This window comes from Anguilla rostrata, chromosome 14 (genome assembly GCF_018555375.3).
Source record: "Anguilla rostrata isolate EN2019 chromosome 14, ASM1855537v3, whole genome shotgun sequence".
NCBI classification, from domain to species: Eukaryota; Metazoa; Chordata; class Actinopteri; order Anguilliformes; family Anguillidae; genus Anguilla; species Anguilla rostrata.
In genome coordinates, this window is record NC_057946.1 from 26894014 (window position 1) to 26912395 (window position 18382).

At 40.5% G+C, this 18382-nt stretch overlaps 1 protein-coding gene across 3 annotated transcripts in view; it reads right to left on the reverse strand.

The window, feature by feature from the left end:
* Window positions 1-18382, reverse strand: part of LOC135239386 (ephrin type-A receptor 5) — a 71869-nt gene that overhangs the window by 14679 nt on the left and 38808 nt on the right. For 2 of the 3 annotated variants that reach the window (XM_064308000.1, XM_064308002.1), the window contains exons 6-11: window positions 10321-10445; window positions 9356-9515; window positions 6547-6649; window positions 2387-2454; window positions 1866-1991; window positions 1219-1404 (exon numbers count right to left, since the gene is read on the reverse strand). In XM_064308000.1, the coding sequence (XP_064164070.1) occupies window positions 1219-1404; window positions 1866-1991; window positions 2387-2454; window positions 6547-6649; window positions 9356-9515; window positions 10321-10445 (768 nt within the window). Of the gene's footprint in view, window positions 1-1218; window positions 1405-1865; window positions 1992-2386; window positions 2455-6546; window positions 6653-9355; window positions 9516-10320; window positions 10446-18382 lie in introns of all 3 variants that reach the window. The other variant, XM_064307999.1, reaches the window with a different exon arrangement.

The window sequence follows — 18382 nt, forward strand, 5'->3', positions numbered from 1 at the left end:
TAAAACTTGTGAATATGTGACCATAATACAAAACATTCAGGAGTACCTGAGTGAACCATACCTACAGTGTAGAGAAAAGTGGGTCAGTGTGGGGGAGAAAACAAACTAAAAAACATTTTTAAAAAATAGGCCAAAACAAATGTAAAAACTAAACCCATGCTAAAATGTATACTTCCAAAAAAATCTGACAGAATCTCACATGACACATGGTATGACAAGCCATGATTGACAGCTACACTGCTATTTAATATGCACACAAGAACCAGGACACCAGGAATGTTCTTTGTCTGGTTTACATCTCCCTTTATCATAAGCAACATACAGTATACAACTCCTCACAAAGTATACCTTTATAAATAACAAAGTTTTACTGGGGGACCAGGTTATTTTTCGAGGACATACTGTCACACATAAAATTTTAATTCTTGTATGTGAAATAGAGCCAATTTTAAGTTTTAGTTTCTAAATGTACATTCTCTGTTACAAAAGGCAGGTAACACGACAGAGAATCACCTGGAAAGAAATGCACCCTTTCAGTTACAAAACAACTATTAGTTGGAAGTTATGTTGAAGGTGGCCTACAGTGAAAGTGAGCTTGTTTATTTTCAGCAGAGTTAAAGGTGTATTTGCAAATTAATTCCAATTATTTTACATGCACTAATTTTCATTTCTTCAGTTGCCCCTGTCCCTCTCATTCAAATCAATCTAATTAAATGAGTCAAATTAAAATTCCTCACATTACATCGCATTACAATCAAAAACAAAGCAGACAGTCTCATCCAGAGTGGCTTACAGACACGGACAACATCAGTGTCCCAGAAATACAAAAGCGGCATATCACCAAGATGGCACAGAAGGCACATTTACAATCAATAAGTTAACCAAACATGCTAACGATTAGCACAGCAAACAGAAGTAAAAGCCACTATACAGATACGCTAGTATTACACAGCTAGGCCTGTAACACTATACCAAAAGGAAATCCATAAAGAAAGAAATACAATAGCTAAAGAGGGTCAGGGGACCCATAGTGCAATCTGAAGAGGTGGTCTACCAGTCTAAAAGACGGGTAGTGTTTCAGCTGTTCTGACCACAGCGGGAAGCTCACTCCCCCACCTGGGGCCAGAGCAGACAGGAAACATGACCTGGAAGTGCATTACTGCGTTGCAATGATGTCACGGGTTTCGGTCCTTCCACGCCAGGCCGACGACTACTTACTTTTAGTCACCACGCCTTCCAGGTGGATGATGTTGGGGTGATCGAACTGACCCATGATGCTGGCCTCCCCGAGGAACTCCCGCCTCTGCTTCTCCGTGTAGCCCGCTTTCAGAGTCTTAATGGCCACCAAGATCTCCCTCTTGCCTGGCAGTTTAAGAGGCCCGCTGCATACCTCTCCAAACTCACCTGTGGCCCCAACCAACAAGTCCATGGCATAAATTAGAACCATCACTGGTTTCTACCTTTGAATGAATAAACTGCCATTATACGGGGCATTAATTATATGCAGTGAGACTAAGAAAAGGCTTTTCAGACAGTTTAATGAGACACACACGAATCTCAGAAGCCATAAATCATATTTAGGAAGATGTCTTAAATTCATGATTAATTATAAAGAGGTTGCCGTTGTGCTATTTTCAATAATCAACAATCTGTACGAACAACATTTATTAGTACTTTGGCACTGTTTTTGTAAGCATACTTGTGCAATTCTCCAAATATAATGGCAACATGGAATGTGTGCCAAATGTCATGTGTTCTCAGATGCTATCTAGGACAGTGACAGGATTAAAAACTGTCCTTGTGAAGAGAAGCAAAGAACTGCCGGACTATTCAGATTTATTAAGAGCTCTGAAAACCTCACGCACCAGCTCCTATCACCCTCTCGATCGAGATGCAGGACACGTCGATCTCCTTCGCAAACTCGTGCACGGCTTGGTTTGGGTCTTCATAGGTGTGGGGGTCAATGTACGTGCGTATCCCCGAGAATTTTACTGTGGAGGGAAGAGACAGTATTTCAGTATTCTCTTCATTGCTTTTACACGTACAACATATAATCACACATGAAGCGAACCCTGAAGTCAAGGTCAGGTTGAATGGTGTGTGTGTGTGTGTGCATGTGTGCTTTATGAACACTGCATTTAACTCTCATTATACTCATTACTTTGTACTGAACGTGTTCTTGTATAAATTGTGATAAATTCATGAGACGTGTACTATTTACTCTCATTATGTTACACAATTTATGCATGTGACTGGTACCAAATATGACCATTCGATAAGCAGTTATGTTCGCCCATGGGGCTAACCATAGACACTGAAAAGACTTCCTGGATTTAACTACAAACTTTATGTGAGACTATGTGCAAATTCCTCACAAGTGACGTACTGTGCCCGTTGTGAAAGTGCATCTTTTCCTCATCAGGATCCTGCTTAGCCTTGCTGTAGCCACAGCGCCTGGAACACAAACAAATACTGCATCACTTCCCTTTAGATCTTGTTCAAAGGACCCATGCTGCTTCAGACAGAGACTGAAGTTTGGTGATGAATCGATAAACTGTCCACACGCAATACATCGGAGAGATGGGCAAATAATGGCCTTGTCTCTCTTCTAGCACAGTGGCAAGCTCAGTGGCTCCTGATGTCATATAACATCATATAACATATAGGCAGAGAATATGCTACTATCGTGTCTAGAATGTTCTAATGTAATTGGAACGCCAACTGGCATTTGAATTTCACTCCATGTCACTTACACGAAAGCACATTTCTAGTTTCATAACTTAGTTTTACCACTATTTTCTATTCCCACTGTGTGTATCGCCCTATGTACCGCAACACTGAAGCTTCTCTGAATGAAACTGGCTAAGTTATAGTGTGTTGTAATTCTACCAATAATATGGAGTTTGAAGAATTTCAAACTCCATATTATTTCATCAAGAATTTCATCTATAACTTTGTATTTGTACTCAAAGGGGTTTATGGGTCTATAAATGTCCCTGGACTAAGAACAAGCATTCAATAAACCAGACCAAGCCTACTGGTGACTTCTAGCTCAGTACCCACAAGACCCACAAAATCTTATTTTTCTAACCTTCATTTCTCAATTCAGACAGCACTGGGCTGAAGCTGTCAACCAATGTCACAATTATTTAAACTTCTTTTATGCAAAACAGATTTACAGATTTAGCTGACCTTATGCTAACCTGTTACTTCCAGACAATTCCATTTCCTGTAGGCTTGCTAGCATTCAAATGAGTTTTAAATGGTATTGCTGCTACAAACATAATACGTATAAAACTATTTAAACTTACACGTGTGTATAACATTGCAGTCATTACGTAATTATTTATATAATCATACAATACTTCTCAAACATGATATTTTGCTAAAGTTAAACACATTTTGGAATGATCTTGTCAAGAAACAAACTTTCAGAGAATTTATACAAAAACTGTATTTTCTGCCTCTGAACAGTTCTTTCAAAGACACGCTGTTCTTGAGCGGTGAGAGGGTCTTATTTAAAGCCTCTCCTGCAGCTGCCGGGATGGTAGCTACACGGTTTCCTGGGCGTTTTTTTTTTTATGGCACACGTTTTTTATCTTTTTTTTTTTCTCCTTGTTTTCTCTCTGCGAGAACATGACAGCATCAAATTAAGTACAGTGCAGCGGCACAAGGACGAACGCGGGAGGTCACACACACACGGCCAGGAAGACTGCCAGGAAGAGAGATCGGTTTAAACTACAGTCCCAAAATACAAATCGAGACGTGCACATGCACAGACTTTATGTAGGCCTCAATTCTGCTGGCAAGCCTGTTGAGCTAATTTTGGCAATATTTACATAATCTATGATTCAGGCAGATGACAGGGAACAAAAATAATGCAACTATAATTGTGTTCCAAAATTAATTCCATTAGTAATGATTTTGTTGAAATCTTATTTAAATCTTTTTCCTGCTGCTACCTTGATATAGTGCTTTCTACATGGTTCCAGACCACAGAATTTTGATTAATATGGTAATTTAAATTAACATTTTGATAATTAAGCAACTGATCAGAATGAATTCTGACAAACTACAGTGCATAATAATGCACAAAAATATGGTATAATCATAATCTGTAGTTACAATGGTAAAAATACATAAATCAAGCTGACTGTACTTCATACAACAACAACAAAATAATATACACAATGTAGCTAATGCAATGAATCCAACAACAAGAGAGAAAAAATCCTTCTATAAATGGGCAGTAATTGACAAGGGCAAATCAGTAGGCAACATTTTGTCAATATTTATCCACACATATGATCTTTGAATTTAACTGCTGGAAAACAGTAGCTTTCCTATAAATGAATTCAATGAAAACACCCACAGATCTAACGCCTTGCACATGGACATCTAAGTTACACACAAATGTTACCCTATTCCAGTGCAAAGTTGAAACTGCTATAATGAACATGCTTCCTCCCCTTGTTTTTTGTGGTCTTTTACTGTTTCCACAGTGACAAACCTTTTCTCTCTAAATAGAGATCTGACAGTCCAAACTCCTTATGCATGTTTTCACTTGACGGGTGAGGTGGGGAGGGGGGAATGGGGGGGAAGCATAGAGGGTAACAGATGGAGATGGGATCGCAGTTCAGACAGTGTCATGGTCACCAGGGTATACGCACTGTATATGGGCTGCCAGAGGAGTCTATTCTAATTACGCGCTACAAGCATGGAACAGAACTTCATAACAATACAAGGGAGGATTTTAATTACACTAGGTGTCTCGTGCATCTGATTTAAATTTTGGGGAAAACCTTTTCCGGAAGAATGTGTTTCTTTCTGCAAACACATTTAAGAATGTGGCTCGGAATGTGAGAATGTGTTCCACTTAAACTTTGTGGATTATTGAAATGTTGAGATCAAATTTTTCTAAAATGGAATCCACTGTCAGGTGTCATAAATGACTCCTGGTCATTTTCTAATATTTCCTTCCGTAGGATTAAAGCTTAATGGGATGAAATGACTACCATAACAGGAGTATAGCGCTGTTTAGAGATGCTAGCTGAAGATTATAGCTAATGTTGTTAGTCTGTTACACGAAGGGGCTACAATTCTCAAATCGAATTAGCTAGGTAGATAGCAAGGTAGCTGTGTTTCACCACAGTGAATTTGTGAGAGGACATTTTGTATTATATGGCTCACAAGTTGTCTATTTACATGACCTAAACACAGATAACTTGACAGCACAGCCTGTTAGCTATAAGAAATAAATTAAATTTAATGATCACAGGTCTGAACACCTGTGTAACAGCTAGCCATAAATAAAGGCACTTAAATATGGATAGCAATTTAAAACCCAATTTTTCCTAATATGTTCGGTTTTCAAAAAATTTGTGAGCCCCATTAGTTTATATTTTTTGCAAGTAAACTATTTCCTTTCAGGGGCGTACTGTAACACACAATTTAAGTTCATTGTGAATCACAGTACAGTTAAAATGCAGCATAAATGTCTTTTTACATCTGATCACTTCAGAGAAGAGCTAAACATATCATTTACGAATCCCCCATTTGTAACCTTGACTGCAATGATGTTAAACACATAATAATGGTTACAGATTATGGTATTGTGTGATTTACGACAATGGTATAGCAATGCTAATTAAGACGCTATGTGCAATGGGCTTAAAATCGTGACATCGCAATGCTAACTTTATACTTCCTGTCTGGGCAGTGTACAACATAAGCATGTGCAAAACCGTTCAATAGTGTTTATGTTACAAGGCTGCAGCTTTTCATTACCCGGGGCAGTCAGGACAACAAACACAAGGCAATGACGGATATTCTGGCTGATTGTTCCTTCTGGTGATTCATGCATAGAATATTAAACAAACACACAGCCCCTGCTTTCACTTAAACAATAGTGTATTACAAGTTGTACTGAACCATGGATTGGAAATTTTGCTATGGGAGAAATTGTAAAAAAAAAAAAATTATGGCACTGATCAAGAACAGTGTGCGTGTGTGTGTGTGTGTGTGTGTGTGTGTGTGCATACATGTGTGTGTGCATGTGGATGTGTGCATACATGTGTGTGTGCGTTTGTGTGTGTGCGTGTGTGTGAGTGACACACGTATCCAGACTAATAGTACACAGCAAACAATACAATAGCTGTCCATTTCAATTCAGAACATTCTGCAGTAACATAGATGCAGTCCCAAAATTGATTTTAGTTTGCCTCTGACCTTCTTTGTTATTTGTGAATTGGCAATTATCTATGCAGAGCAGGGACAGTGGCAGGACACAACAGATGTTGAGGGTTAGGATGCCCATCCCTTTTGGGAACTGTGTGGAAAACAAACTGGATATGGAAAGCTATGAAAAAAAAACCTAGAGTTCAAAAACTATTAAATTCACTCTCTCCATAGAAATTTACTGTGGAAAGGCCCACAGACAGTGGCAGGTAAAGCCTAAACAAGGTGCTCTGGATATAAAGGGTGGGTGAATTTGTCATCAAGTGAAAAGGCAGGAGAATGGGGGAGGGGGGGGGAGGGGACTGTTACCGTCCGCTGAGCAGGAACCCAGTGACGAGGGCCAGCAGGATGACTCCCACAATGATGGACACAGCAACGATGGGGACCTGGCTCTGGTCACTGGATGCAGCTACTACTGAAACAAAGAGAGGAAAAGGCCATGAGGAGCGAACAGACTCCCTGGTGCCCACTATACATCTACATCTCACAAAAAGCAGGATCAAGTCAATACATTAACTACGCCACAATACCGAACATATATTATTCAATTATTCAGTCTGCGCATTTAATATAGAACAACAGTGTTCTCACAAAACATAAAATGTTTGAATTGGGGTTTTGTTTAGCCATACAGATTACACTTTGTATTATTTCAGAATTTTACTGAATAAAGAGTTCACGCCAGAGTTGGTTTCCTCCTTTTTACACATATTGCTTAAGTTTAATTTAAGTGATGGGTTATGCAATACAGGACAGCACAATACAATACAATACAATGTTAATACAATACAATGCGCTCTCGTGGTGCTCTTCACAGACACATTTCAGGGTGCTGTACAACATAATTACAATTAAAATTTGATCTTTGAACAGTACGCACATAAGATCAGATAAGTCTTGAGACCTGGTTTAGAGAGGTTAAGACTTAAGAGTTTCATGAATAAAAAAGTTTTATAAAAAAATTTTTAAAAATCGCATTCTGCTCAGAGCATCTGCGTTAACTACGGAAGTTTCTGGATTTCATCACCTGCTGAGGCACGATTCCCACTGTATCTGTTCCAGCATACATAAGTGGAACACAGACACGCTTCATTCAGCAGACTATTCACAACACACTTAGGTAAATGCTCGCGTTAATTTATTTCACTTTCATACAACTGCTGGCAGCTGTATTCCTATATGTGAATTACCCCTTTGTTGCTTTGTGCTCTACTTGGTAATCATGCGTGCTACAACTCACACTGTACAGCCCCAAATTTACATACAGTGAGCTCCATAATGTTTGGGACAAATACATAATTTTTTATTTGCAATCAGACAATTCAAAATGCAGATTCTCAGAATTTACTAAATGATGTTTTTATACATTTTTGGATAGAAATATCCTTTAAATCCTTTGTATTTTCATACAGCTTCACCACGTAGAAATTATAGCACGTTTTATACATAGCCCCCCCCCTTCCCATTTCAGGTCACTATAATATTTGGGACAAATGGCTTCACAGGTGTTTCTGATTAGCCAGGTGTGTTCCATTGCTCCCATGGTGCAGTGATGAGAGCTTTCAGTTTTTAGCCTTCATTCTAGGCTTTTGATTCATTTTGGAGTCTGTTATTGACATTTATCAACGCGAGGAGCAAAGTTGTGCCAATGACAGTCAAGGAAGCCATTATTAGGCTGAGAAATAAGAAAAAAGAAAAACAGTCAGAGACAAAGGCCAAGCATTAAGCTTGCCAAAATCAGCTTTTTTGGAACACAATTAAGAAGAAGAGAGCACCCGTGAGCTCAGTTATTGCAAAGGGCATGATGGGCCAAGGAAGACCTACAATTGATGACCAAAGAATGTGCATCATAATGAAGACCCCCAAACATGACACGTAATGAATAAAGACCCCCTGTCTGACAAATCAGAAACGCTCATCAGGAGGCATCAGAATACAGAGGCTACACTGCAAGATGTGAATCGCTATTTGGCTACAAAAGCAGGATGGTGAGGTTACAGTTTGCCAAGAAGTACCTAGAAGAGCATGCAGAACTCTGGGAAAAGATGATGACAGATGAGACCAAGAAACACTTGGGCAAAAAGAGCTACCCAAGATCCAAAGCATACCATCACATCTGTGAAACATGATGGTAAGAGTGCTATGGTTTGGGCATGTATTACTGCCACAGGTACTGGCTACCTTGTCTTCATTGATGATGTAACTGCTAGAAGCAGCAGAATGAATTCTGAAGTGCACAGAAGCATCTTATCAGCTCAATTTCAAGCAAAACCCTTCAAATTCATTGGACAATGCTTAATCCTACAGCAAGACAATGGTCCCAAACATACTGCTAAAGCAACAAAGGAGTTTTTCAAAGCAAAAAACTGGAAAATCCTTGACTGGCAAAGTCAATAATCCACTCTATATCCAACTGAACATGCGTTGCATACTCTGAAGAGAAAACTTATGGCAACTAAAAACAAGCTGCCAAAACAACCAAGAGTTAAAGATGGCTACAGCGCAAAGAACATGTACAAAGTACTAAACATGACTACTTTCATTTACATAACACTACTGCTGTATGTCCCAAACATAATGGTGCCCTGAAATGCGGGTAGGGGAGGGGTTGTGTATGTATAAAAACTGTGGTACTTTGTACATGGTGAAACTAAAATGTATAAACGTAACCTTTAATAAAAGCTGAGAATCTGAAATTGTTCCAAAATGTAAAATTGTTAAGTACAGAGCCAGATCAAGAAAAATTATGTCTTTGTCCCAAACATTATGAAGCTCATTGTATATCATAGCCATGAAAGGGATCTAAAGAATCTTATATACTGTACAGCTGATTGCATTGTTTGAATTGTGTTGCCACAAATGATCTTAAATCGTAGTAGTATTGAATGGTGAATGTTGGAAAACAGGACAACAGTGTTTTTTTCACCAAGCTACGGATTCTAGATGGCTACAGTAAGCTCTTCATGCAAACTGGATTCTAACCGTGCTCGGCGTTCCTGAACTGCGGCTGCCTCGCCTCCGTCCTGGATCGGTAGTTATTTTGTTCGCGCGCGCCCGCTACGCCACCAGTCCGCAGGCGCACGCCACGCACACGACGGCGCGGTGCGCTTTTACTTACAGAAGGGGCCGGTTTCAAACTCAAAGCGGCGACTGAAGCCCCCGTAGCCCGCGGAGGTGCGGGCCCTGATCTGAAACACGTACACGGAGGACGGCTTCAGGCCGTCGGCGACGATCCGCGTCTCCTTTGACTTGATAATGGTGTAGCTCGTCTCCTGGTCCTGCCGTTCCCACCAACAGAGAACAAAAACAAAACTGTTTGAAACCGTTTGAAAGGGTGCTCCGTGGGTCCATAACAAAATCCAGTCTTGCTTTTCGAGATGAAACTTCAATCGCTAACAATCGTGTTAAGTGGCCCACATACTCAAGCTGCTAAGCAACGGAGGGTGTTTCCCCATCTTTTTTTCAAAAAAGTCTTTCTTTTGTGTGCAAGAGAAACCTTATGACAGCTGGTTTACCACATTTAACTTCTCTTTTTGTGTCTTTTTCAATGGCCAGATTTCCTTTGGTCTGCATGACAGGGTTGCAGGGTTACATTACAGGGTTATAAGTCATTATAAATGGGATCAAACGGATACATTTTTACAAAGACAGTGAGTGATATGTAATTATTAACTCGATCAGCTGAAGTCGTTTTTCTAAGTGGGAGCATACTCTCACCCATGAGCCAATAACGATTTTACTCATTACGAGACAAACAATGTTCTACAGCAAATTCAATGGCGACTGGCATAGCTGGTACAGTCGGTGCAGCTAATGACAATGGGCACAGCTAGTAGCGTGTGGAAGCCTGGAGAGTAGCCAGGCAGTGTGTATGCAATCACTGAATCCAGAAACCATGGGTGACCCAGCCTGTATTTGAATGGAGTGAATTCACAGGCCGAACAAAGCACACACTAATTAATTAGCAGCATGACACAATGCAATATATATAAAAAACATGAAACGTAAACTAAATAACTTGAGAAATTAAAGGGAAAGTTTAAAGGTGACAGAATCCAAAAGGGTGTCTGTAATTATTTTTACCTTTTCAAAATATTTAATCTCGTATTCCAGTATGATGCCGTTCGGCCGGTCTGGTTCTTGCCATGACACATTGATGCTGTTTTTTGCCGTCTTCCCTTTCCTAACAACACTGATTGGTGACGGAGCTGGAAGGGGAAAAAAAACACAAAAAAAGGTTTCCAGGTTTTCCTCATTAACCAAACACTCCCGGTTTGCTTTTCTTGATTTAACGAGAGCTCCTGTCGGCTTTGGCCGTCTCTTAAACATATTTACATTCGGAAATGTCATCCATTCCATCGGCAAACATCCTTATCCAGACTCACTGCGGAGATTGTGGGGTAAGAAATTCTCCACGCTGCAGGAAATGAGTTTGCAGTTTGAAAAATGTATGCAGAGCTTTTTTCCCCAACAAATGCAAATACTTTTCACTCAATTAAGTCTCCAGGGGAAAATGGCAAGCATTGTGAGGCTGAATGGCCTGTTCTCGTCATTATGTTACGTTACGTTATGTTATAAAAGATACAGTCATTAGATCATATGCAAAAATAATCTCCATTATGCACTGTGTTAGTATGCCAGGGTATTCACTTCTTCATTATTTTTAGTCTATTCTTTTTCCTTGTTTATCTTTTTTCTTTTTTTTAAGACTCACCACTGCTCGTTAGGTGAGGAGAACATTAAAGGTGCCCTCATTGACAGGGACACATAGCTCAACGAATGATGATAAACGAATCGTCTATAGCGCGGTGGTGACATTAACCTCGAGTTTTGGATTTTAAAATTCCCCCAAACTAATAACGTTATGGAACGATACGTGTAAACGTATAGCTCCATCCTTTTCCTATTGTGTTTCCATTGTGTGGCCGACCGCCCGTGGTCCAGACGCACAAAAAGAGCCGCCCCGCTCGCCTTTCACTGCAATCTGGAACGCTGAAACTCGATAGCATTCTATGTACCTCGGTGGAAGTGTTAGACTGTAACCGTGAGATAAAGAAAACTTAAGTACATTCAAGTGATCCCTGGGGTCAGCATTCAAGAGCTCCTCCGCATCTCGGCTTGCATTCGTGTTACAATACGGCGCTGTGCAGGAGGAGAGAAAATATTGCGATCCCCCCCCCCCCCGCTTCCAAACAAAGAGTAACCGTATCTCCCGACCCTGGACAAAGCTACAATCGTTCTGATCTTAAAAGCCTGAAACAGAATACTTGGCAACTTGATACAGAGTCAAGGAGGAAAGAGATATTGGGGAAAAAGCCTTTTTGTTGAGGCTGGATAAGCAACTTAAATGGTTTGGCAGCCTGTTTTGAGTTTTTCAGTCAACCGGGAGACACTGGTTTTGAGATATTTATTTTTAATAGCCTCTAAGCGTGCAGGCAGTGATTCATCTGAATCATGGTTTACAAATAAAAATAAAAATTAGTGAAAACAAAAGTACAAAAGTTTTCTAACAGGAAACCATCTTCGCAAGAGTGAGAACATTTCATGCAGCATTTCATAGCTAATGTTATGGATAAGCATCCCATGCAATAAACAGCCGATTTCAGTGCCTTCTGTAACAATGAAACAAATTATATCAAGCCAGTGAAATTATTGCTTATAATTTATTTATTTTTATTTTTTTGCTTATCATTCAACATTGTGACATCCAAGCAGTATTTTAACATTGTTTGTTATGGAGCTATGTAGGGGACAGCAGTTTTTTGGATAGCCAAATATTTGCCAAAAAAATACTTCTGGTAAGAAATTCTAATTGCATATAGCCAAAACAGACTTTTGGCAATATCTCCCAAAATATTTATCAAAATCTCCCATTGTTTGTAGGAGACAAAGAGAGGGTGATTCTGCATGTTCAACCTGAAATACTTTGTTCAAGCCTGATGCAACCACCTAAAAAGTCTGTGTTACATTTTGCCCCATGTTATAATTGGCCCCACTCTCCCCTAAATATACCTGCATACAGTACAGTACACAAAAGTCTAGCCAGCTTCCTGTTAATCATAACTAGCTAGCCGACCAAACGTAATCTGATCTGGAAAATGTTTTTTATTTATATTTTTTGTATCCACTAAAGTTTCATAGATATCCAAACAGGTCAGCCAGCAGTCTGCACTACAGTGGGTGAAAAGCAGTTGTTTCAAGGAATAATTTCCTAAAAGAAAAGTTATGTTAACATGGATCAACGCCCAACCATTTTGGGCAACACAGATGAATGTCTTTGTCCTCCAAAGCATGTGCTGCTAGCCGTAGGGGGTCATAGGAGTCAGTGTTGTGCGATGAGGCAAGGCAAGCTCTGCTGACTAATGAATATCTGAGCACTGCTCTGTGGGACTCTCGGGTGCAGCTGTTCATTGGCACGGGCTAGGCACTATTTGCTGCACCAAAAATGGACGAATTAGCTGGACATGCCACCTGTACACTCCCGTTCGCTCACTAAATACCTCTTTCTTTTCATTATGCTAGAACACTGCAGTGTATGTCACTGTACTAGAGCTCATACGCTTTTCGCTAATGACAGAAATGGGTGGAAAACCTGGAAGCTGTTGGAAATGTGATCCAAAGTGCCAATGTTCCCCAAGAGAACAGGGCAATGATATGTGACCCTTGGACTCGGTAGGGTGTTGGATCCCACACATTTTGGCCACAGACGGACAGCACAGAGACAAGTCAGACTTGCTTCAAGATGAGAATCGTTAGCGCACAAAATTAGGGCTGCACTGGAAAAGGCACTTAACTGGAGTCCATTGTTTACCAGCGTATCCTCTTGCTTCAGCCAGCTCGACGCAGTGCAGCAGAGGATTATGGGAGCCTGCGCCTGACGCCACGTGTACATCACTGTCTGTCAGCCGCTACCACAGACAGATGCTACAGCAGGAGGAGAGCTGGGGCTGCATTCAGTGCCTTTCTCCCCAGTCTGCTCAATGTGAGACAGCCTGCATCTGCCCCAGTTCCGGTGTCAGTTGGTTTCACCACCAAATTAGAGGGCTGTATAGATTATGCTGTTTGTTCAGCTAGCAAGACAAACTGCTAGCCAGCCAGCAGTTCTTGTATAATGTCAGTTGTATAAAGCCACTTGTCTTTGTTAACAAGACAGTCAAGCTTTTAATTGAGGACAACAGTTTCCTTATTTGATTGTGACTGGCTATCCACACGCTGACCATTTGCCTCTTTTAAAATAAAAAGAAGAACTATATATTGAATGACATCAAATAAGATTGATTATGAGCAGCAAAAAGCAAAAAGAGCTTATCATTTTTTAAATAACTAGACAGAGTAGCTGACTGAATTAGGGTGGACTACAGGAGACACATCAGAATCAGCACCAATTTGATTAACAAGGCATCGCAAGTGGATGGCAATATTATTTCAGGATTCTACCAATGTTAACGTAGATGCTGGCTTTTAGAATACATTTTAAAATGATTTTAAATGAAACAAAGTACAGAACTGTTAAAGAGAACAATGCAATCAAGCTAACGTCGCCCACACAATACCAAAACTTGGCCCTGCACTTGCACTGTGGTTTCCAGGGGAAAGAGGAAGGGCAGTGTTGAACTTGTTTGTATGAAAGAATAACTGCGATCATAACAATGAATAATCCTGATAGGTAACAATAGTATCGGTATGTTTCAGATGCAGATAAAATATCAGCCAGTGTTCAAACCCAACAACAGTTATTTTTGGAACAGTATTTGTTCAGTAGCAATTTACCTGAGGTTTGCGGCAGCTTGTCAGGAAAAAGAAGTTAACTCCAAGGTTGCACATTTTAACACCTTTTTTTTTTTTTTTTTACGTGCCCATCGTGATAAATCTTTACTGTATTCTGATTCATGCCGGCCTGTTCTAAATTGAAAGTGATAAGGTTTCAATTAATTCCAAGTCCAAATTTTAGCACTCAGTCAATTAACAGATAGAACACTTGAACTCAACAGGAAACATTTCACAGAGTGTGATAACACTAATTAATGGCTTTGATTAAAATGTGTTTGGAGTTTTTCCAAAAATATCCTCTAGCTCTGCAGCGCTATGTCACAGACGGCCTGAGAACTAGCAGACACAGTGAGAGGCAGAACAGAGGCATTCTTTATGCATCGCATGTGCAGGGACTGCAAATAACTCACAGCATCATGGAAGAGCACAGTGTGTGCATTTGAGGAGGTTTCGTAATAAAACACTGATACACTATGTATGTATGTATGTACATATGTATGTATCTATGTATCCGCGCATGTATGCATGTATATATGTTTGTATTTATGTATGTATGCATATATGCATGCATGCATGCATGCATGTATGTATATGTGTATTTATGTATGTGTGCAGGTATGTATGTATGTATGAATTTTTAGAAATCAACCTTAGTTTGGTTACAGACCTGTCAATCTTCTTTATCAGTTTGCAGTCAGATTGAACAGACTGCAGTGCTACAACAGATCTCCTTATGTTCCAGACCTTTCTAGAACCGCCAACCCTGCCTCGACCTGCAAACTACTTCACAGTGCACTTCACACCCATTATGTGCTTTATTCACTTTATTTATTTCTATTAACCAGTCCATGCCAACCTCGCTTTTTGTCTGGACAGTGCCCTAGATGGGACTTCAGAAACACGCCGTAAATACTGTTTTCGCTCATGCGGCTGCAGACGTGTTTCGACGGGATACGTGTTTGTACACACTTTTCGTTTGGGGAATCCTGGGGATGCCTCAAGCTGAGGTCCACTGGCATAGCTGCACATATCAGCAGCCAAATGGAGCAGAAAGATTGGGCCTGCACAGCGCTCAGCAAGAGAAGGGGGGAGGGGGGGTTGGCCTTCACAGAAATCCACGAAGAGGAACGCTAGAAATGGACGATTAACACCAACAGCAACAACCTTAGGGCACTGTACACATATTAACACACGTTCACGGTTTCTGCATACTTTGTGGATGAATTGAAAATGGGCGCGAGTCTCACTGCTGAACAAACTTCCTCTTGCTCCAGTGCAGGTGAAGACAGCCATCACAAGTCTTCATTTGCACCATGTCTATTTCTGAACATGTGAAAACTTTAATCTACAGCTATAAGATTACAGCTGGGCTGAACAGTAGCAAAATGTAAGTTTTACTCGGTACTCTCCCCTAAAATCATGACTTGGCCACTGGCAGAAAAGCACTTCCTGGAAACAGCCATCTTTTTGGAAATTGTTGAGACAACATTGTATTGGGGAAAGGAGAAGGAATCCTGTATTTTACTTCTGAATACAATTAATTAATAAATAGGTTCTGCGGCAGTCAGCCATATTGGAAGACTGCATTACTTACAGTGCAGGGGCCTGTTTGGCGCTATTGTGTAATAAGACAGGACACCCTGACAACCACACTGAGCCTGAGCACTGAAACCCCCCTCTCCCACGGTGATGCTCTGAGTCTGTGGATCTCCTGACCTGGACACAGTCAGCACTGAAACCCCTCTCTCCCACAGTGATGCTCTGAGTCTGTGGATCTCCTGACCTGGACACAGTCAGCACTGAAACCTCTCTTTCTCACAGTGATGCTCTGAGACTATGGGTCTCTGGACACAGTCAGCACTGAAACCTCTATCTCCCACAGTGATGCTCTGAGTCTGTGGATCTCCTGACCTGGACACAGTCAGTACTGAAACCCCTCTCACCTACGATGATGCACTGAGACTGTGGGTCACTGGTCACAGTCAGCACTGAAACCCCTCTCTCCCACAGTGATGCTCTGAGACTATGGGTCTCTGGACACAGTCAGCACTGAAACCCCTCTCTCTCCCACAGTGATGCTCCAAGCTTATAGGTCTCTTGGACACAGTCACCACTGGCACAGTCAGAGTTCTGATCAGTTGAATCTCTACCATGAGGCCAATAGCAATTCAGTTTCCACAGAGCTTAACAGTCTATTCTTGCAATCATTCATATGTCAGAGCAGATAGATTAGTCAGCACATGAATTCAAACAAAATCTGCTTTTGGATGAAGAGCCCATCACCAGCTGACAACTTAACCTGTGATTAAAAGAATTTAAACACAATCTATAAATAGATCACTGGAAGCTGTGTAGATGACTATAATTAAGGAAGACTGTGGGTTGAGCAGCCTGACACTTGTTTGTAATTATTGGAAAACCATCCGGACAGATTTCCCTACCTGCATTAGCACCAATTTCTGTATCTTACAGATCTGGTACATTAACTGGTTGTGAGTGCTCTGAAACAAACATACACATGAGGAACTTCAGAGGTACCAACCTTGAGTATCTCAAACCTACGAGTGACGGACTGACCAGTCAATCAAAACAGGACATAAGCCCAGAAGAACTATATGCAATTATAAAGCTCCTTCTTATAGATTCTTTCTGATCAATAATAGAAGCAAGTCGCTTTGCAACTGATGCAATAACTGGCAATACGCCTACCGTCTGTAGCTGTGAATTGACGCCCACCTACAACTGAGCATTTGAGTGGAGCAAGTTTCTATGGAAGCGGTATGCATTAAATAAATATAACCATGCATACAGTATACTGTTTCACAAATCTATTATGAACTTGTAAAATTGCAGAAATAAATCTGAGATAAAACATTACTTCACACACATGCGCACATTCACGCACGCGCAGACACACACACCCAGTAAATTAGTAGATCTTGCGAAGTCATTCAATATCATTCAATTTTGCAATTAAGGTTTACAACTGCTTCATAACCAAACCTCCCTGGTTTGTATCCCACCACCCTCCACCTCCACATTCGCAATCGCTTCCTCTGAAATGAATCACCACCCTCACATGAGCACCTTTTGCTTCCAATTTACAAATTCAGCACTAACGTCAACTTGCCTGAAAGTGTGAATTTCAAGAAAAATATAAAGTTCTCATAACCAGGGCCCTTCCATTAATGCTATATCTACAGAAAAGGCTTCCAATATGAGGGAAAGTGAAATTGTACAGCGCTTTGTGCTTGGCGAACAATGCTTAGCTTTGACTCATAGCTCTCAGCTAAACCCATTTATTCTCCAACAGTGCACAGCAATTGAACCAGTTCCACAGGAACCACATTTCTCCTCTTTAATGAACTGCGGGTTCAGGATGATGTTTGGACAGATAGCAGCATGATACTTTGAGGATAAACCCAAAATTTCTTCTAACACACGGTCAGAGAAACAACAGGAGGTAGACCCATGAAATTGACCTGATATACTAAAAGTGTAAATGTTTTGAAAGAAAATGTAATGGCCTTACAAGATACATTTGGGAAATTCTGAAACACCAGCCTCGATTCTATCAATTTGCCTATTGACATGCACATAAATGCACTGTCAATGCATTACATTTTACAGCTCACTTTCATTGAAGTAAAGCAAAACAAGAAATTTTTTAAATCTTTATTTTCACGATGGATATTCAGTTAATTTGAAAAGTTATTAACTGGTAGTAAAACACAAAAAGATCACAGACGATACGGGGCATTATGTGTTTCTATCACTGCTAAAAAATTAAATGGTTAAAACTGATTATGAATTTCTGATGTGTATCATTGCTGAAATGACTGAATAATGTAAAGAAAAATATGGATTTTTCTTAGGAGGGCTTCCTACTATAATCATCGCCGACACCTGTATGTGTTCCAAGGCTAAACCTGAGAACAGACAGACAGTGTGTTATGGTGGCCTGAGCTGAAACACTGGGACAGTTTTTGATCCAAGGACAACAAATCATCAGCTGGATCAGATCGAAGGAACACTGTTTCCAGGTGAATTATGGGATTTTTCTTTTGGGATTGGTATGCATTACGCCCTCCCATTGCAGGTCTCTAGATCTTCACTGTCAGTCGGTCGAAGAAATATCGCCTTAATGGGAGAGCACCACCCATATTTGATGAGGGGGATTGCTGATCCAAGAAACAGCTCACAGTTTAGATTAATGAATCACAGGTTCCTCGAGACAGGCCTTGGAAGAAAGGCGGAATATTAAATTGGAAAATAAACTTGGAGTTCCTCAAAACGGACCAATCAGACGCTCATCTTTTTTCTTTCAAAACCTCTGAACAGCCTGTATAATGTTCAAAGGCTTACTAATAAAACT